The following is a 17,132-nucleotide window of genomic DNA, read 5'->3' on the forward strand; positions in this document are numbered from 1 at the left end:
GCTCTGGGTACAGTAACAGATACTACCCAGTATTAGCTGGAGTCTAATAAGAACGTGGTGGTCCCTTCCTTACTGGCATGCATCCAAAGCAGCTCCTGCCCACTCTGCTGAGAGAGCTCTGTGAGGAGTGAACAGAAAGGCAAATAAAGCAGTGACAGGCTAGATTCAAGGATAAATCAAGGGCGACAATTTCGTATGGATGCATCATGCTTATCTTCCATCTCCCCACAGAGGAGATTATTTTTTAATGCTGTCAAAGTTTACACGTTCCCTTCCCTGTTTAGTCAGCGTGGGAACAAGAATTATCAGTGATTCCAGGGTTTAGTAATAAACACGAACTTACATAGGGAAACAAAATAACGGCTTTTTCAGATAAGCACATCATTTCAAAGAAAAGCATCATTATCTGAAAATGTTAGAGGTATATGATTTAGAATTTGAAATGCAGCAAAAGTCCAAACTGAACTGGAACTGGTATTAAAAAACAAGAAATTAGAGGCAATATATCTAGTGGAAAAATGTCTTTGGTTGGAAGAAATTAGGCAAGGATATTCAGGTGTCATCTTCCATAAGATAAAAAAATATTTCTAGGGTGGTGCAATGGTGGCTCAGCGGCAGAATTCTCACCTGGTATGCTGGAGACCCGGGTTCGATTCCTAGAGCCTGCTCAGGCCAAAAAAAACCTATCTATCTTTCTAATATTCTTCAAGAAAGGTATTTGCTTTAGTTTTCTAGGTTCCCTAATGATGCTCAAGGGTGACATACTGCCGCTACCTTTTAAAACACCTTTTTATTAACACATGGAAAAAATAATCTACTTCAGCATCTATTATAAAATGTCCACAATTTTTTTGATCAGCCAGTAATAAAAAGAAGGGACACTTAAAAATAGACATTTAAAGTATAAACAATATAAGTGGAAAATATATGTAAACACAGACTTTTTCAGATTATTTTTTCAGTAGTTCTGTCAATGATCATAAGTGTGAAATTTCACATTAGAACAAATGAAGCAGTGACACTGCTGGTCTGTGTTCAGGGTGCAATGGACAGACAACTAAGTTCAAACCCTTAGTTGAACTATGCAAGACTGCTGTCCCATCTTCTACTTAAAGCATTTCAGGCTCATCCAGCTGAGAAGTCTCTGCAAACATGCCAAGCTCCAGACCCATTTCCTAACCAGCAGCAAACTTGCCAAGGACTAGCAGAATGAAACATTATTAGCATTTTTTATTTGTGACTTTAACCCAGGTTTCTCAAAACAAGCCCTGAGAAGATAATTCTATTATCATATCATCTTTCAACGATCAGGGTCATTCACAATTGTTTCAAAGATAACAGATTAGATCAATCCTCACCATAGCTCCTACCACTGATTGATTTCAATCTGTTGCCCGTATGTTATTAATAATACTCACCTTGGCCCTCTTTCGCCAATTCCCTCTCTCCATAATCATTTAGAGAATTTGATGCTATTAATCTCAATTAAAAACACCTTCAGTGGGCTATAAGCTGATAAAACTTACTTATGCCCACAAATTATAATCTAGTGATGGGATTTTCTATATCAGCGGTTTCCCCAAGATTTTTTTGGTCACTACTTTAAGATTTATTAAAGATTAAATGATGCTGTATCTGCACAATAATCTGTTTAAAGATATGGGATCAAAAACTCTCATCTACTTACCTTCTGTAGCTCTGATTTCAATGCTTTGAATGTATCTTTACTCTTTCCTAATTTCATTTGTTTTAACCAGACAAAATTATGTTATAAACCCAAAGCCATATATTATAAACCACAGTGATGTTGACAGGAAATTTTAAAGCTAATTTGCGGAACTAAAAACTATTGGAAGGAGGGGACTAGATAATAATAAAAAGCTTATATTTATTCTACCCAAGAACTGAATAAGAAGATCTTCAAATGTTATGTATTAGACATGTAGTGGATTATTCAGTTCAGATTTGTGATTATAACTTTTTCTTTGTCAGGTATTCTCATGCTGGATATCTCATGCATTTAGGATTTCTCAATCTTTTCATTCCAGCAAGCCTACGCAAATCTACACCAAGCAGGGGCTTGAGGCACTAACAAGTCTCTTCCTAAACCTCCTCCTAAACTAAATCCAGTGATGGATTCTGAGCCTAAGAATAGCAGAATTTTGAAAAGCAAATGGGTGATGTTATTAGCTAGACTAATGCTAAAGAAGGGGAAATGGTGGTAAAAAAAGAAAAGTAGCAAAACAGAAATCAAATTGGGGGGGGGAGCATTAAAGAGGAGAAAAGGGCATGTGAAAAAGGATAAATAAGCCCAAGGAGACTGAAGCAATGGAGAAGAAACAAGGAAAGGGAGTACAGGCTATTAATAACAAATTAATGGGGGAAAGAGATAAACAGGAAAAGTGAATAAAGAAAGGTGGCATAAAATAAAGTGAAGAAAGGGTCAAAGAAAGCAGAAACCAAACAAAACTTGAAGAAGAGAGAAACCAATCAAAGGAGAGAAAGAAAGGGTAGCCGAGTTAAAGGACATCATCTGGGGGTTAGGGTTCTTGTTGTGCCTACTCCATTTCCAAGTTTTTTTTTGACACTTTCCAGACTAGGACAATGCAAAAAACAAGACAGTTCCCTCTTTCAAGGATCCATCTAAAGCTCCCATCAACAACCAGTGATGATGGTGGGATCTCATTATCCTTACTTGAAACTGCCACTGACTCAGAAGACAAAGTCAAGAACGCGAGTAAGGCAGGAGTTGAGGTCCTAATTAAGCAGTTTTCCAAAAGGAGTATCTTCAAGGTCTCCCAAGCATTTAGGTTTAAAATAGAAGATTCAACACTTCTTGGCCTTTGGCCTAAGATCAAGTGTAAATAGTACATTCAAAGTTTAATAGCAATTAAAACAGATGACTAAAATTCTCATCACAAAAGTAGAACAGACAGTAAGTTTCAGTTCACACTTCAAGCAAGGGGGGCCTCTGACGATTTTTATTTCTTCCATGTGTATAGCCTACCCTTTTAATACTACTCCCCTGAGAACAATGTAGTTTATCACTCTAACTGGTCATATCAATTTCAGCAGTGCATGCACATGTGTGTGTGCATGAGAGAAAGAGAGGAAAAGTGAGGGAAAGAGGAGAGAGAAAGGGAAGTAGGGAGAAAGGAAAAGAACAAAATGTATAAGATGAGAAGGCAAAATGCAAGAGGGTTGAAAAAGGTGACAGTGATTGTAAACTCTTTGTCCTGTCACTTTGCACCCATCCAAGGAGATTCAAGGTAACATTATTTACAGTATAACAGGCCACTCAAGTTATACAGCCATGGCATTCTCCACTCACCTAAATGTACCTAACACTGAGGTGAGGGGAATTTGGGTGACTTTCCCCTTCAATCAGCCTCAGTGACAAAAATAAAATCTGTTTTCCACTGCTCTCCCCCTGCCCGCTCGGTGGTGGCTGCAGGCCATACCTTTCATGTATAGAAAGCTGTGGAAGTATGGCAGTGTGACGCAGCTATAGACAGAGTCCCGTCGGTAAGACAGCTCATCATCTGTATCAAACCTCGAGTCAAAGTCTTCTTCACTATCTTCAAACTGCATAAGGGGAGAGAAAACCAATGATGAGCAAAAGGGCCAGAAAGCAAGCAACAAAAATGCCCAGCATCTACCAAAATTTTAATTATAACCGACAAAGAAGCAATCCTCTGATTCGTATAACATTACAACAGATGAGACATTAAGAAAACTCAGAATTACAAAATATTAGCTTTTGAAGGTCAAATGGCCTATTGAAATTGATTCTTAAAACACAAATCATACTTTAAACCAAAAACCATCTTTCAATCCTAAGAAACAACACTGCTGCTGAAGGGTATAATTTTAATCAAACCATGCCAGAGCTAATTCCTCTTAAATTAGTACGCTAAAAATATTTCCAAGTCTTAGTTAAGGAAGCACTGATGCACGACCAATGGGAAAAACAAATAAATCCAGAGACTGGAAAAGGCCTCAAGATTCCTCCTTTACAACCAGTATAAGAAATAACATCTTGTGTTGAGGACTGGAAAGCTGCTTTAACCAAAGTTCCCCATTCTGCCCAGGGCAATCCTAGTTCCAATTTAGGGTGCGTCTCATTTCCCCAACCTGCTGCAAAAGCCTCGGTTTAAAATGCCAGTTTTCTTAGGCTTTAGGCAAAATTCAGTTCTGTAAACCCCTAGAATGAGCTGAGACTCAGCATCAGGGTATTGAGAAAACCTTCTCGACCAAAAGGGGGAAGAGTGAAATGAGACAAAATAAAGTGTCGGTGGCTGAGCGATTCCAAACAGAGTCAAGAGGTTGTCCTGGAGGTTATTCTTATACATTAAATAGATATCACCTTGTTAGTCAAGGTGTAGTGGAAAGGCTGGAGGGAATTGCCTGAAAATGTGGAGCACTGTTCCAGTAGCCATGTTTCTTGAAGATGATTGTATAATGATATACCTTTCACAATGTGACTGTGTGATTGAGAAAACTTTGTGTCTGATGCTCCTTTTATCTACCTTGTCAACAGATGAGTAAAACATATGGAATAAAGATGAATACTGGGGGAACAAATGTTAAAATAAATTTAGAATGAAATGCTGGTGATTGGTGAGGGGGAGGGGGGTATGGTATGTATGAATTTTTTTCTGTTTCCTTTTTATTTCTTTTTCTGCATAGATGCAAATGTTCCAAGAAATGATCATGATGATGAACATGCAACTCCGTGATGATATTGCGAATTACTGATTATATATGTAGCACAGAATGATCAAAAGCTACGAATGTTTGCAATTTGGTGTTTTTTGGTATTTAAAAAAAAAATAAAAAAATTAATAACAAAAATTAAAAACGCAGTTCTGTGAATTGAGAACTGAATATAAGAAAGAAATCAAAGTTCCATCTCCCAACTCGACTGCTTTTGGAAAGAGAAAGGGGCTTGAAATGATCTTGAAGACTGTGACTTGGAAATCTTCCTACGTTCTGTAAAGGAATGTAACTTAATCCAGCGATGATGCAGTAAGAATGTAGACCGCCGACAATTTCTATCTCAAGATGGATATTCCCCAGTACCAAGGGCAGCCGGAGACTCACCGAGGACTGTGCCCCTTCCGAGCTAAAGCGGTAGGCTCCGGAACTGTTGTAGGTGCCCACGGAGCATCGGTAATCTGGGGACCACTGGCTGCCGTAGGAGTTGGAGAAGGTCACGCTGCTGCCGGAAGTGATGGCACCGTCTTCATAGTCGTCCTGGTCGTAGTCGTAGTCCCCGTCCGGGGAGGGGAGGTCCCCGGGGCTCTGGGGCAGGCAGTAGGTAGACTCCCCGCTGGAGGAGTTCTGCAGGCTGACCGAGTCGTGCACCGACGGGGCGAGAAGCACAGTACTGTCGGCACTGGGGCTGGTGGGCTCCACGGCCTCGTTCATGTACGGGTCCTCCTCAGAGGAGTCGTCGCTGGTCCGGATGCCACTTGTTCTCTGGTCCGAGTGGCCGTGCTCGCTGGGGTTCGGCGAATCCTTGAAGGCATCATCGTCAGCCTCAAAGCCCTCATCGACCTCCTCCTCTGGGTAAGGTTGGCTGAAGTTGAAACTGGGCTTCACCCCACAGGCGCTCTCAGCGAGTCCGCCCAGCTCGGCCGAGAACTCGCTGCCCACAGAGAGGGACCGCTCGATGTTGCGCACACATTCATCGATCTCGTCGAAGTTGAGGGACTCGAGGAACTCCTGGGCGGCTCTGCATGCCTCATCCTCCAGCCTTTTGAGCTCCTCGTCCCGCAGCTGCTGCAGCTTCTGCAGGGAGGCCTCAGTCAAGGACAGCTCCTGCTGCTCCTTCATGCGCTGGAGGTCCTCTATCTCTTTCTCCAGGCGGAGGATCTCTTCTACTTGTTTGTTTTCCTTCTGCTTTTCCAGTTCCCGGTTCAGTTCGGCCTCTTTTTCAGTTTTCTGCAAGGCTTTAAGTTCTTGCTGCTTCCTTGCTTCCTCCTGGGCATACAAGGAAGGGAGATATTAGATGGTTTCACTACAAAAAATACAAGCATCATTCATTTCCCCTTTGCAGTGAAGAACCATGATGAAATGAGATTATACTGATTTAGAGAAACTACCTGGTAGGTGAGTCACATGAAAACCTGAGATATTCACTAAGCTTTACCCCAGCCAGAAATCAACTGTCATGGACTAGAAATTGCATCATAAGCCATTTCCTCTAAAGTCCTTCTTCTAGTTTTCTGCTTTATTTCAGTTTTGAATGCTTGAGTGAAAGCATGTGAAATGGGAAGGAAAGGAAGAAACAAATAGCCAAAGTATCGAAACATTCCTTACCTGCTGTGCACGGATCTCGGCTTCTCTTCGTGCTCTCTCTTTTTCTCTAAAAGTGGTAAACAAAAAACAAGAAAAGAAAGAAAAGAAAAAGTGAACAAGAAAAATCCTAGGAGCCACTTTTGGAAGCAATATAATTTTTAAAAAAATGCTTCGCTATAGGCATTGTCTTGTCTTGGTGATGCATTTACTCTATGCCCTGAATAAAAAAACATACACAGAACTGGGTCATTAACGTTGCCAAGAAATTGTACATCAGAGCCACCAAGAGTTACTGCTTCAAATAGGAGATTCAAGCAGCATCCACGGGGAGATCTTGCTGCATGGATGGATACTGAGCAGAAGACTCACAACCTGTCCTGTTTCATCTAAGCAGGAAGTGGACTGTACCTTTCTTCTTCCTCCCGTTTCCTCTTTTCCTCTTCCTCCCGTTTTTTCCTTTCTTGTTCCCGCTTCTCTGCTAGCAGCTGTCTATAAACTCTTCGGGCAATCTGACCCCGGAGCTGCTTCTGAAATATTATGGCTGCTTTTTTCAGGTGCAAAAATCTCCTCCTCAGAAGAAATGCTCTATAATTCTTCTGTATCGTCACTACACAATAAAGGACCCTTCGGTACTGCTTTCTGAAAACAAAAACCGAAACAAGACAACAGAATAACCGTTGAGGTAATGAGGCTTTGAGCTACCCAAATGAGCTTACATTAATTCTACAAAACAAAGGACCAAAGGACGACAGACAGTCTCATCAGAGAGTCCGGACAGAGCATAGTGGCCCCTCTGGCCAAAACAAGAGACTGAAAACAAAAGACTAACAGAACAGAGGCAAGGACAGCCTGGTGTTCTCTTGGCTAAATAAACGCACAACCCCTAATGTTTACTTTGAATAGTGCTGGCAGGAAGCCGGGTTGTAAATGGGACCAAAAGAGATCTGATATATTTTCCTGTTCATAAGGGGGAAGTGGGTGGGGAATCGCCACCGCCGGGCAGCTCTGAATTTCTGAAAATGTCAATGTCTCCGTTTTCATGTGGCCTGCTATTCAGATCAGGTGGACAGAACTACAGTGCACGTGAAAAGAAATTCATCCTGCAAACAACTAGAGAATGGACCTCTGTGATTCAGTGAGACAGCAAAGTAAAGGACCCGCTGGGTCCACGGCTTCGATACACGAACCAGGGGAACTACATAAACCATTTCAGTACCTTGGCAGAGTCCCGTAATGTCACCAGATCAAATGAGATGTACTTGGTACCTACTTCTGCCCAGATCAAGCAAACAGGGCACTGGCATTGCTTGTTAGAAGACACACATGCACATGCACACACACAGAGACACACACACGCTCCAGGCCTAAGCCAGGATTCAGATCTATGCTGAATCCAATGCAAACAGCCCGTGCTACTGCGCCTGGTGGCAGACATGCAGTGGAAGGGACTCTGCAGGGAGCCTAGCGGCCTCTCTCCACATGCAGGGCTCTTACCTGGCCACATAGCCTAAAATGTGAGCCCGGATCACAAGGGCCGCCCTTGTAACTTCCTCCTCCCGCTGCTTCTCCAGCTTCTGCTCCAAGGATTCCCGGAGGAAGACCTGCCCCGGGGAGAGTCACACGTGAGAACTGAAATGCACAGCAGGTAAAGGAAGACATCCCTGAAATGGAAGTGGGGGGTGGGGGTGGGGGGGGAGCTGTGCTATTTTCTTTCTCCTTATGTTTGCTCCAAGTATGCTTTTTTAAACAGTGTTTCTCGCATGCCCTGAGGGGAATGAGATTTTTGGGTTATTTTTATTTTTATTTTTAAAAATTTCCTGTTATGGACTGATGTATTTGTAAAATACAATAAAATATATTACCAGAAAGAAATTAAAATGATACATTAAATCCGAGTCCCAATTTAAAAACATGTATGATTAGACTGACAGGTGATCAATGTTGCTGAATGCTCTATCTCACTGTGGACCAGGACAAATAGTTCTTAGAGTCTAAGCAACAAATAAGAGGGAAGCTCTATGAAGGAGGGAGGGAGGAGAGAAAATCCCAGGACACTTCTCAAATATGTCTTACTCTATCACATGGAAACCAGCTCTTCATGCCTGTCAAGTTTCATGGCTAGCTTTTGTTCAAGGCATCTGCACTTCAAAAACTTGAAATCATGTTAAAAAAACGGACATTAAGCATGTCATTCTGAAATCTCAGTTTGGAATTAAGATCAAACCATTTAAGGTATGGCTCAGTTCCACTACCACAGAAAACTAGACTACGGGCTAAATAAATTATAGGTATTTTCTGTCTGCTGTCTGTGTATGGACAGCTAGATCCCACAGCTCTTCATTAAGATGGTATGTGTGATGACAAGCACTTTGTATCGGAATTCCTAACTTTTGAAATATTAAGACCTCCTCTGCCCCTTGGTCAAGGTAGCTTTCAATTTTGAAATTTCAAATTTAACAAATGGGTAAAAAGCTTTGAAATATTCCCTAATAAAACTCATGCCAAATATCTTTATGCTCTTATTGACTGTCAGATAATTTGGTGGTGGTTGTGGGTGGGGGGGCGGGTTTTAAAAGTCACATGCCTCTCTCACAATCTTGCTTTAGTTTAGGCTCCCAGACATCACTTCGGTCAATAATGATACACTATATACCCTCTTGATGCCCCAATTTTCCAGACTCTCCACACCCTCACTAGCATTTGGATTAAAAAGCATATAAAGACGGGATGCAAGAGCAGTTCAGTGGTAGAATTCTCGCCTGCCAGGGGAGACCCAGGTCCAACTCCCAGCTATGCACTCCACCCCACCCCCAACCCCCCCAAAATAATTCAACAAATGGTGCTGTAGTAACGGGACAGTTATATGGAAAAAGAATGAAATGTGACCCCCACCATACAAAAAGAGCAAATAAAGAGTCCAGCCACCATGTGACTAGACACCTCACCTACTGCTGCCCTTGGTCCCTGAACACTTATAAAAATCAACCTCAAATGACTCTTCTAGAAAAGCATGTAATACAATCCCCCTTCCTATAAGTACAATTAATAGGCTGTACTCACACATCAAGAGACTATCTATAGCAAGTTGTATGCGTGATTTTTTAAATGTAAAGGATACAAGCTGCAAGTATGTGTGCTTGGATAATGCTAAAAGGTTTTCAGAAACATGAATGTCTCTGTATTTATCAGAACATGGACCCAAACCAGCTCTCCTCAAGTCATTTGTAAAATACTAGAAAAGCATATTGCTAGAAAGAGGTAATCCCAAAACATAAAACACAAGTCCTTAGCATGATGTATACAACCTACTCTCAAATGTTTAGGAAACTCCTAGGTCAATAGAGAGGTGGATGAACAGACAGAGTAATACAGCAAATGGGGCAAACTGTCATTGATCTGGGTATCTTGGTGATTCATGCATGGTTTCTGTATTATTTCTGCAACTGTCCTATAAGTTTGAAATTATTTCAAAATAAGCAGTTAAAAAATTGCAAGCCCTAATTCTTTTAATTTGTAATGCAATTTTATTGATATATATGACATATTCACATATCATGTAATCATCCAAAGTACAAAATCAATGGTTCACAGTATTCTCATATAGCTGTGCATTCATCATCACAATGAACTTTTTTTTTTCCTCTTTTGGGAAAAATATCATACATACAAAAAAAAGCAATCAATTTCAAAGTACATTGCAACAATTGGTTGTAGAACAGGTCTCAGAGTTTGGTATGGGTTACAGTTCCACAATTTTAGGTTTTTACTTCCAGCTGCTCCAAGGCACTTGAGACTAAAAGAAATATCAATATAATAATTCAGCAATCATACTCACTTGTTAAACCCTACGTTCTCAGTATAACTCCACCCTCACCTTTGTTCTCTGTCCCATTCCTTATTTGGGCTATACCCATTCTAACTTTTTCATGTTGGAAGGGGCTGTTGATAACATGGGATAGGGGCATGGAACTAGTTGAGGTTCTGGCAAGGCTGGCTTCTAGGCATTTCAGGACTTATCTGGTTCAGGGAACCATCTGGAGGTTGTAGGTTTCTGGAAGGTAATTCTAGTGCATGGAACCTTTGTAGAATCTCATATAAAGCCCTAGATGCTCTTTAGAGTTGGCAGGAATGGTTTTGGCTGGGGTTTGGCAAACCATGATAGGTAGCAAGGTCTAGCCGAAGCTTACCTAAGAGTAGCCTCCAGAGTTGCCTCTCGACTCTATTTGAACTCTCTTAGCCACCGATACCTTATTTGTTATACTTCGTTTCCCCTTTTTGGTCAGGAAGGCATTGTCAATCCCATGGTGCCAGGGCGAGGCTCATCCCTGGGAGTCATATCCCCGTTGCTGTGGAGACTTTCATCCCTAGATGTCATGTCTCATGTAGAGGACAAAGTAATTATTTCACTCGCAGAGCTGGGCTCAGAGAAAGAGGCCACAACTGAACAAGAAAAGAGGTCCTCCCGAAGTAACTCTTAGACATATCCATAGGTAGGCTAAGCTTCTCTGCTATGTAACAAGCTCTAACTCTTTTTAAAATTATTAGATTCAACAAGCAAACTGCTATCAAAAGTTTCTAAAGGCTCATCTCATGGCATATAGCATTTACGTTTCTCTTTGAGATTGTTTTTTGGCTGAAGGACCTTACTCTAGTGCTTTTCCTCTGGTGAGCGGTAAAAGAAAAGTAATGAAGTCAAATCTTGGGAGAAGAATGGTATTGAGGGTGGTGACAATTAGACAAACATATGCAGACACTAATAAGTGATAAATTTATTAGGTGAACAAGTGAGAAACCTACAAGAAATAAGTGTCTCATCTCTTATCAGAAATCTAAAGAATATTGTGGTTGGAATCAGAATCCAAGAAAAATCTGTTTTAGTTTTATGCCCATTAAAAAGATAACTCCTTGGACTCTGCCTACTAATTTTCACATCTTTATTTTGCATCTCCTTCACTAACTTGAAGGGCAAACATCAAAGCAGAATGCTTCAGGCCACCTGACCCCGCTTCATTAGGAACACCCACCCTGGATTTATGCGTCAGGATGTGGAAACCATACTAGTTCTCCCACCCCAGTGCTGAGTCACGGCACCACACTGCCCCATCTCCAGGCTGTCACTGAGAATGGAGTCAGCTGGACCCCGCTACTATGAATGGAGGCACTGTCAGCAGTAGGCATGAGAAAGCGGCTTAGGAAAGGATTGCCTTCCCCACGGGGCTCCTCCAACCTCAAGCACCGCCTCTGCTTCATTTTACTCAATATCTACTAAGAACAATATTATGTGATTTTTTTTCCCACCATTATCTTTGATGAAGCATTAGACCATACATATTATTCTATGACACTATTTTGAAGATAATATCCCTCGCAGGCTTTCTTGCCATAGAATGCAGGAAAACCAGGTCAGGTTAGAAAAGTGAAATGTGCCATAGAAAATTTGAGTTGGAATTTGGAGGCAAAGGGAAAGTTAAAAGTAGGGGAGGAAAGAGAGGAAAGAGAAGCTCTGGCACCCTAAACTCCACTTCCGATAGGCCTCCCACCGTCTTCCAGAATGCTTCCTGGTGCTAAACAGGAATTACTGTTCTACAAAGATTAAATGTTTTATATACATCGGTCATTCAGACCAGGCGTTATGCTGAATCTGAATGCAGTACACATTAATTAACAACACTGCCTCCATTCTCCTCGATGTGTAAGTACCACTAAAATGTCTGTACCTGAAAACCAAGATGTTTACTAGAAATGCATGGCTTTAAACAAAAGACCTTCGGTGACAATGCTGCCCCAAACACATGCTAGCGGACAATTAGTGTCAACTGTCGATCAAGAGCAAAACCATTTAGAGGACACCAATTTAAACACTTTAATGTTTATATTTACTTCCTAATTTTTCTGTAAGCTAAAAAGGCTTCCACCTTACTTCTACTTATAACTTTTCATCCATTAAAATATAACTCCTCTTTGAAGGTTCCCTTTTCTTGAGTACTTACTTCCCTGATCATTTCCACGAATGGTGATCTCTTTCCTAGAGAAGCCGTGTCCTTATCTTCAAAGAGATTATACTTCAGGATTTCATTTTCAGGTGTGTGTGGATGCGGTATCTTTCAGCAACACAGTAAACTGAGGACAAAGCCTCTGTCTTTATGTCTCTGCATCCCCCATTCTATCAGGTCTTAGACTTTTCTTGGGCCTTATTTCCATAATGCAAGCTGTAAGGGAAATTGGATTGGCTCTTTGGGGATCAGAAAACAGACTGTTATTGGTGGGCATGAGTCACACCAATCGATGATGCTATTCTACTGTACAAGGCAGTGAGATGGAGGGATGATTATCACTTTATAGAGAATAAAATGGCTTTTTGATATAAGAAAAAAATCAGAGCAAACTATATTGTACTGTCATGAGTCTCGCTTGAGTCATTTTCTTCGCAACGTTTTCCTTGATCAACTAAACCTAAGGCATCTTTGTGGCATCCCTTGAAATTTTTCAGCACTTAAGAAATACTGATTGAGCTCCTACTATGGGCACCAAATGGAAAACATAAACAATTAATCAACTTGACATTCTCCATTGGAAGATTATGAAGAAGTCAATAGGCAATGACAAGATGGCATGATAAGTGCTACAACAGGGCTAAGAACAGGGTGCTTGGGGCCATAAAAGTGGGACTTATCCCAGTTTTTGGGGTGAGAGTGAGTGGTTAGAAAATGGTTTCCTTTCAAAGTCTATGTCTAAGCCACGACCTAAAGGAGGAGTTCGCTAAATGGGTGGAGAGTAAAATTCTAGGCAGAAGGGAACATGTACCTGTGGTGGGCACACATGAAGGTGACCCCCAAGAAGTTAAGCCCTTGAGTGTGGGTGGAAGCTGAGACTTGCTTCTAGCCAACAGATTATGGCAAAGGCAATGGGACGTTACTCTCACAATTACGTTATATTATATAAGACACTGTCCTGGAGTGAAAAGGTCTCCTGTTGTGAGGGACCTGTAAGAGGGCCACAAATGAAAGGAAGCAAGAGGGCTTTACGAGCTGGGAGCAGCTGACAGCCTGCAAGAAGATGGGAACCTCAATTCTCCAACCACAAGGAATAGAATTGTGCCAATAACCATGTGGGCTTGGAAGAGGACCCTGAACTCCAGAAAGCAATGCAGTCCAGTAATGCTTGTTGGCAGCCTTGTGACACCCCTGGGTAGAGAACCCTGTTATGCTGAGGCCGGACCCAAGATCTATGGGAACTGTGCAATAATAAATTGTCTTGTTTAACGATGTTAAGTTTGTGGTACTTTGTTACACAGCAATAGCTGGCTAACATAATACCTCTGCTTGCCATCTCCACCCTATTCAATGTTTATATTTTAAATCCCTCACCAGGTAAACATTCTTCAAGAGCAAAGAGATTATGACCAGTAAGTTCAAAGAATGAATTTCACTCAGCTTCCTGGACTGGGTTATGGCAAACTATGCAATCTGAGGACTGTCTGTTGACCTCCCTCCACAACGGCTTCCACACTGTGGGAATGTAACAACCAGCATTTGAATGACACAAAGTGAGAAGAGTCTGGGGTCTCACATCTTCGACTCCGGAGGCCACCTGGCACTGACTCATTGATCAGCCAATATCGATTGATCTCCTGAACAGATACATGCACATAAACAAAAACTTAGGATCACAGGCTTCAAGGTGTCTACAAAGAAAAGCAGTGTGAGAATCTGAAAAGCTGAGAATTCAAATAAAATATTAACTCTTTGGAAAAGAGAAGATTATGATGGGCGCAATTACCTGAGTATGTTCCCCATGCTAAAAACAATTCAGAAACAGTGCCATCGAACATTAAACCCTCTGAATGTCATTTTAACATTTCCCAGGCATTGAGGAGGTGGAGGCTGTTCTTTTCCCATCATTTTACCTTCGTCTTCCCTAGCTGCCACTCGCTGTTGGAGGCATCATAGAGCTGCAGCAGGGCTGTGCACTTGCCCCTGACATCCTCCGGCAGAGTCAAATTCCTCATCAGCACTTTATATCTGCAAAATAAGGATACAGTGTCACCTTAGGCTCAGACTCCCTGTTTACCCAATCCCTTTGAAAAGAACTAGGAGTCATTCGGCCCCCTCTTGCCTTTTGTAAAAGTCCTGAAAGGGTCTTCGGACTGCATACCCAGCTTTTCGAATTCTCACCGTCTCCAGCATTCCGGAGTAGCGCAGTTGGTTCAGGACAATGGCCTGATCAAACTGGTCTGGCATCTAAAACACATGAGCAGGGAAGAAGATAAAGTTAACAAAAGCTACCTCTCAGCATGCATGAGGATTCTGAGCAAACAAAATATAAAATTAAAATGGGACTCCCAAATGCTCATTTGCCTAGCTTCAATAAGCATCACCCAGGTTCAAACCTGTCCCCATCCATGGGTCCCTCCCTCCCTCCTCTTTTATTTTTTTGAAGTAAGTCCCAGGCATCATATCCTGTCACTTGTAAATAATCCAGTATGCATCACTGTTTGAAACATAACCACCACACCAGATCACATCTTTAAAAATACCGATAATTCTTTCATATTAATCAGTGTTCAAACTTCTGGTGGTCTCACATTTTAAAATCTATTTCTCTGAAAGAAACTCAAGTGTCATGCAAATGCCAGACTTCTTGAACTTGCAATTAAAGGCATTGCTTTAGCTAAAGAATTCAGTGATATAGTGAGGGACGGACATGGGCACACATGGAACACACACACAGACACAGACCAATGCTATCCAATAGAAGAGAGACAAAATAAAGAAGAATTTAAATATGCTCAATTTCTAGTCAAGCACCCTATTTACTGAGTGCTCAATACTGTTATCACTAAGTAAAGTGAGCTCAAGAACATACAAATTAAAACGTTAATCTACTTAAATATAGAGAAAATCAAACCAAGGCTTAACATTCTGAAAGGACTCTCTCATCTGCTCAGTAGCTAAACAAACTGGCAGTGCTGACTCGACAATAGTTTTTTAGAATAAGGCAGAAAAAGTAGGTCATTTACCAGTCCCAGCTATTTGGACAGTGATTTTCTTTTAAATCCAACCCCCCATTCCTTTCATTTAATATGTATTTCGTTATCATAAACAGCTGTGAACGAAGTTAAATAACTGACAAATAGGGCCCTAAGATGTAAGTAAAGAGGAAGTACAAAAAATGGAATGTGGCTTAATTTATGACCCTTAAGAATGCAGCCAGTCATTAATACAAAACCCAGCTTGAAGTTCTGCTATTCTGTGCACTTTCAAACTTGGCAAAAATAAATTTCAAGCATGCTCTGCAAATTTCCTTCACAGCTTCTGACTGAACAGTGGCCACAATCTCTAGCGAGCTGATTTCTCTTACATTTAATTTCTTCTACAAACACGGAGGTTCAATTGTCTTTAGTTTGCAAACCAAGTCTGCCCAATAAATTAGGGCACACGTCCAAAGAAAAGTGGCGCTTTGCTTTTTAGTCTTAATTATCTTAGACGTCCTTAGAAAAACAAAATTATCCTTCGTTACTTTTGTTCCACATCTTTGGATTAGAAATTAAAAGGTATAGGGGGTTGGGGGTAGGTGGAAAGCAAACATTCTGAAAATATCTGATTCAAATGCTGCTATTTATTTAGGAATATATCTGGCCATTTGCAATCTACAACTGAATAAAGTATAGGACTTATGCAACTTTATTCAATTTAGTCAGGATTACTAAATTGAATTGAATACTTCTAATTGAATACTTAACCCAAAGACTTTAATAATAAGACAGCTCTAAAAACCTCTCAAGCTTTCACTGTTCCGGACTCATGCTTTTTCCTTGCTTATCTTCTTCCACTCTCTCTTGACCAAGTCTATTCAAGTCCTTAGTTTGGCACTAGACTGATCAAAACATCTAAAGAGACATCACTAAAACAGGCTCCCCAACCAGCAAAGTTCAGTATCACTTACCATTTCCCAGTCTCGGTGAGGGACGCTCCACCTTAGGTTTGACTCTAAGGCCAAAATTCATATGGAAAACAACTGCCAGGCTGACCTTTTCCCTACAGCCTAAGACACCGAACAATAAGGAACACCATTCCGGTGCTTTAAAAAGCGCTCAGTCACCATGACAACCCCTTCCATTCTGGGGCTAATTAGTGTGGTGTGGTTGCGGGATCTGATCCGGCGCAGGGAGGGGAGGGGGCAGCAGTGCCCCTCCAGGTTCCAGGCTCCCATGGAGCGTGGATTTCTGCCCCTTTACAGCAAGGAGGAGAGGGGGGATCGGGGTGTCCAGGCTGACTGTCGCTCTGGGCAACTCTCTTGGCAATCATGGTGGGGATGAGGGGGGAGAAACCTGTACTTCGATTGGTGTTTTTTCCCTTTTTCAGTTTCAAACTTCCTTTTCTGGTGAACTGAATGTTCAAAGATGTACACAGCTGGAAACTGGACAAGTAACCACTTAAAGGCTTTCTGCCTTTCAAAACCTGGTGGAGGCACTTCAGCCTGACCCGGTAACTAGTTTTCCAGAACTTGCCTCCACTCCCACAAAGACTTCCTGCAGGGAGCTAACCTCGCAGTCTGGCTGGCTGCAAATAGGTTGGATTTTGGAAGTAAAAGCCACAAGCCTGGGCAATCGCAGGCATCAGAGCCTGGTCTCCTTCTGCTAACTGCTTATTAAGCACCAACTGTGTGCGAGGTTTCATGATGCATGCTTCAGGGAGGATTAACAAAAAAGGAAGAAAAGATGTAGGGTCCGGAGTTTTTTCCAAGGAGGCTCAAATTTGGTGAAGGTACATCAAACAGCACTACATGTAAGAAAGAATGTGACACCAGGGAAGCCTCCGGGCAGAAGG

At 41.6% G+C, this 17,132-nt stretch overlaps 1 protein-coding gene across 1 annotated transcript in view; it reads right to left on the reverse strand.

Annotated features, from left to right (window-relative positions):
- The window catches only part of MYO10 (myosin X), a 232,699-nt gene that overhangs the window by 26,540 nt on the left and 189,027 nt on the right, over positions 1–17,132 (reverse strand). Inside the window, exons 20-26 of the mRNA XM_077116886.1 lie at positions 14,419–14,543; positions 14,210–14,324; positions 7,798–7,904; positions 6,712–6,942; positions 6,325–6,370; positions 5,104–5,985; positions 3,462–3,585 (exon numbers count right to left, since the gene is read on the reverse strand). Of these exons, the coding sequence (XP_076973001.1) occupies positions 3,462–3,585; positions 5,104–5,985; positions 6,325–6,370; positions 6,712–6,942; positions 7,798–7,904; positions 14,210–14,324; positions 14,419–14,543 (1,630 nt within the window). The remainder of the gene's footprint in view (positions 1–3,461; positions 3,586–5,103; positions 5,986–6,324; positions 6,371–6,711; positions 6,943–7,797; positions 7,905–14,209; positions 14,325–14,418; positions 14,544–17,132) is intronic.

This window comes from Tamandua tetradactyla, chromosome 9 (assembly GCF_023851605.1).
Source record: "Tamandua tetradactyla isolate mTamTet1 chromosome 9, mTamTet1.pri, whole genome shotgun sequence".
Classification (NCBI taxonomy): Eukaryota; Metazoa; Chordata; class Mammalia; order Pilosa; family Myrmecophagidae; genus Tamandua; species Tamandua tetradactyla.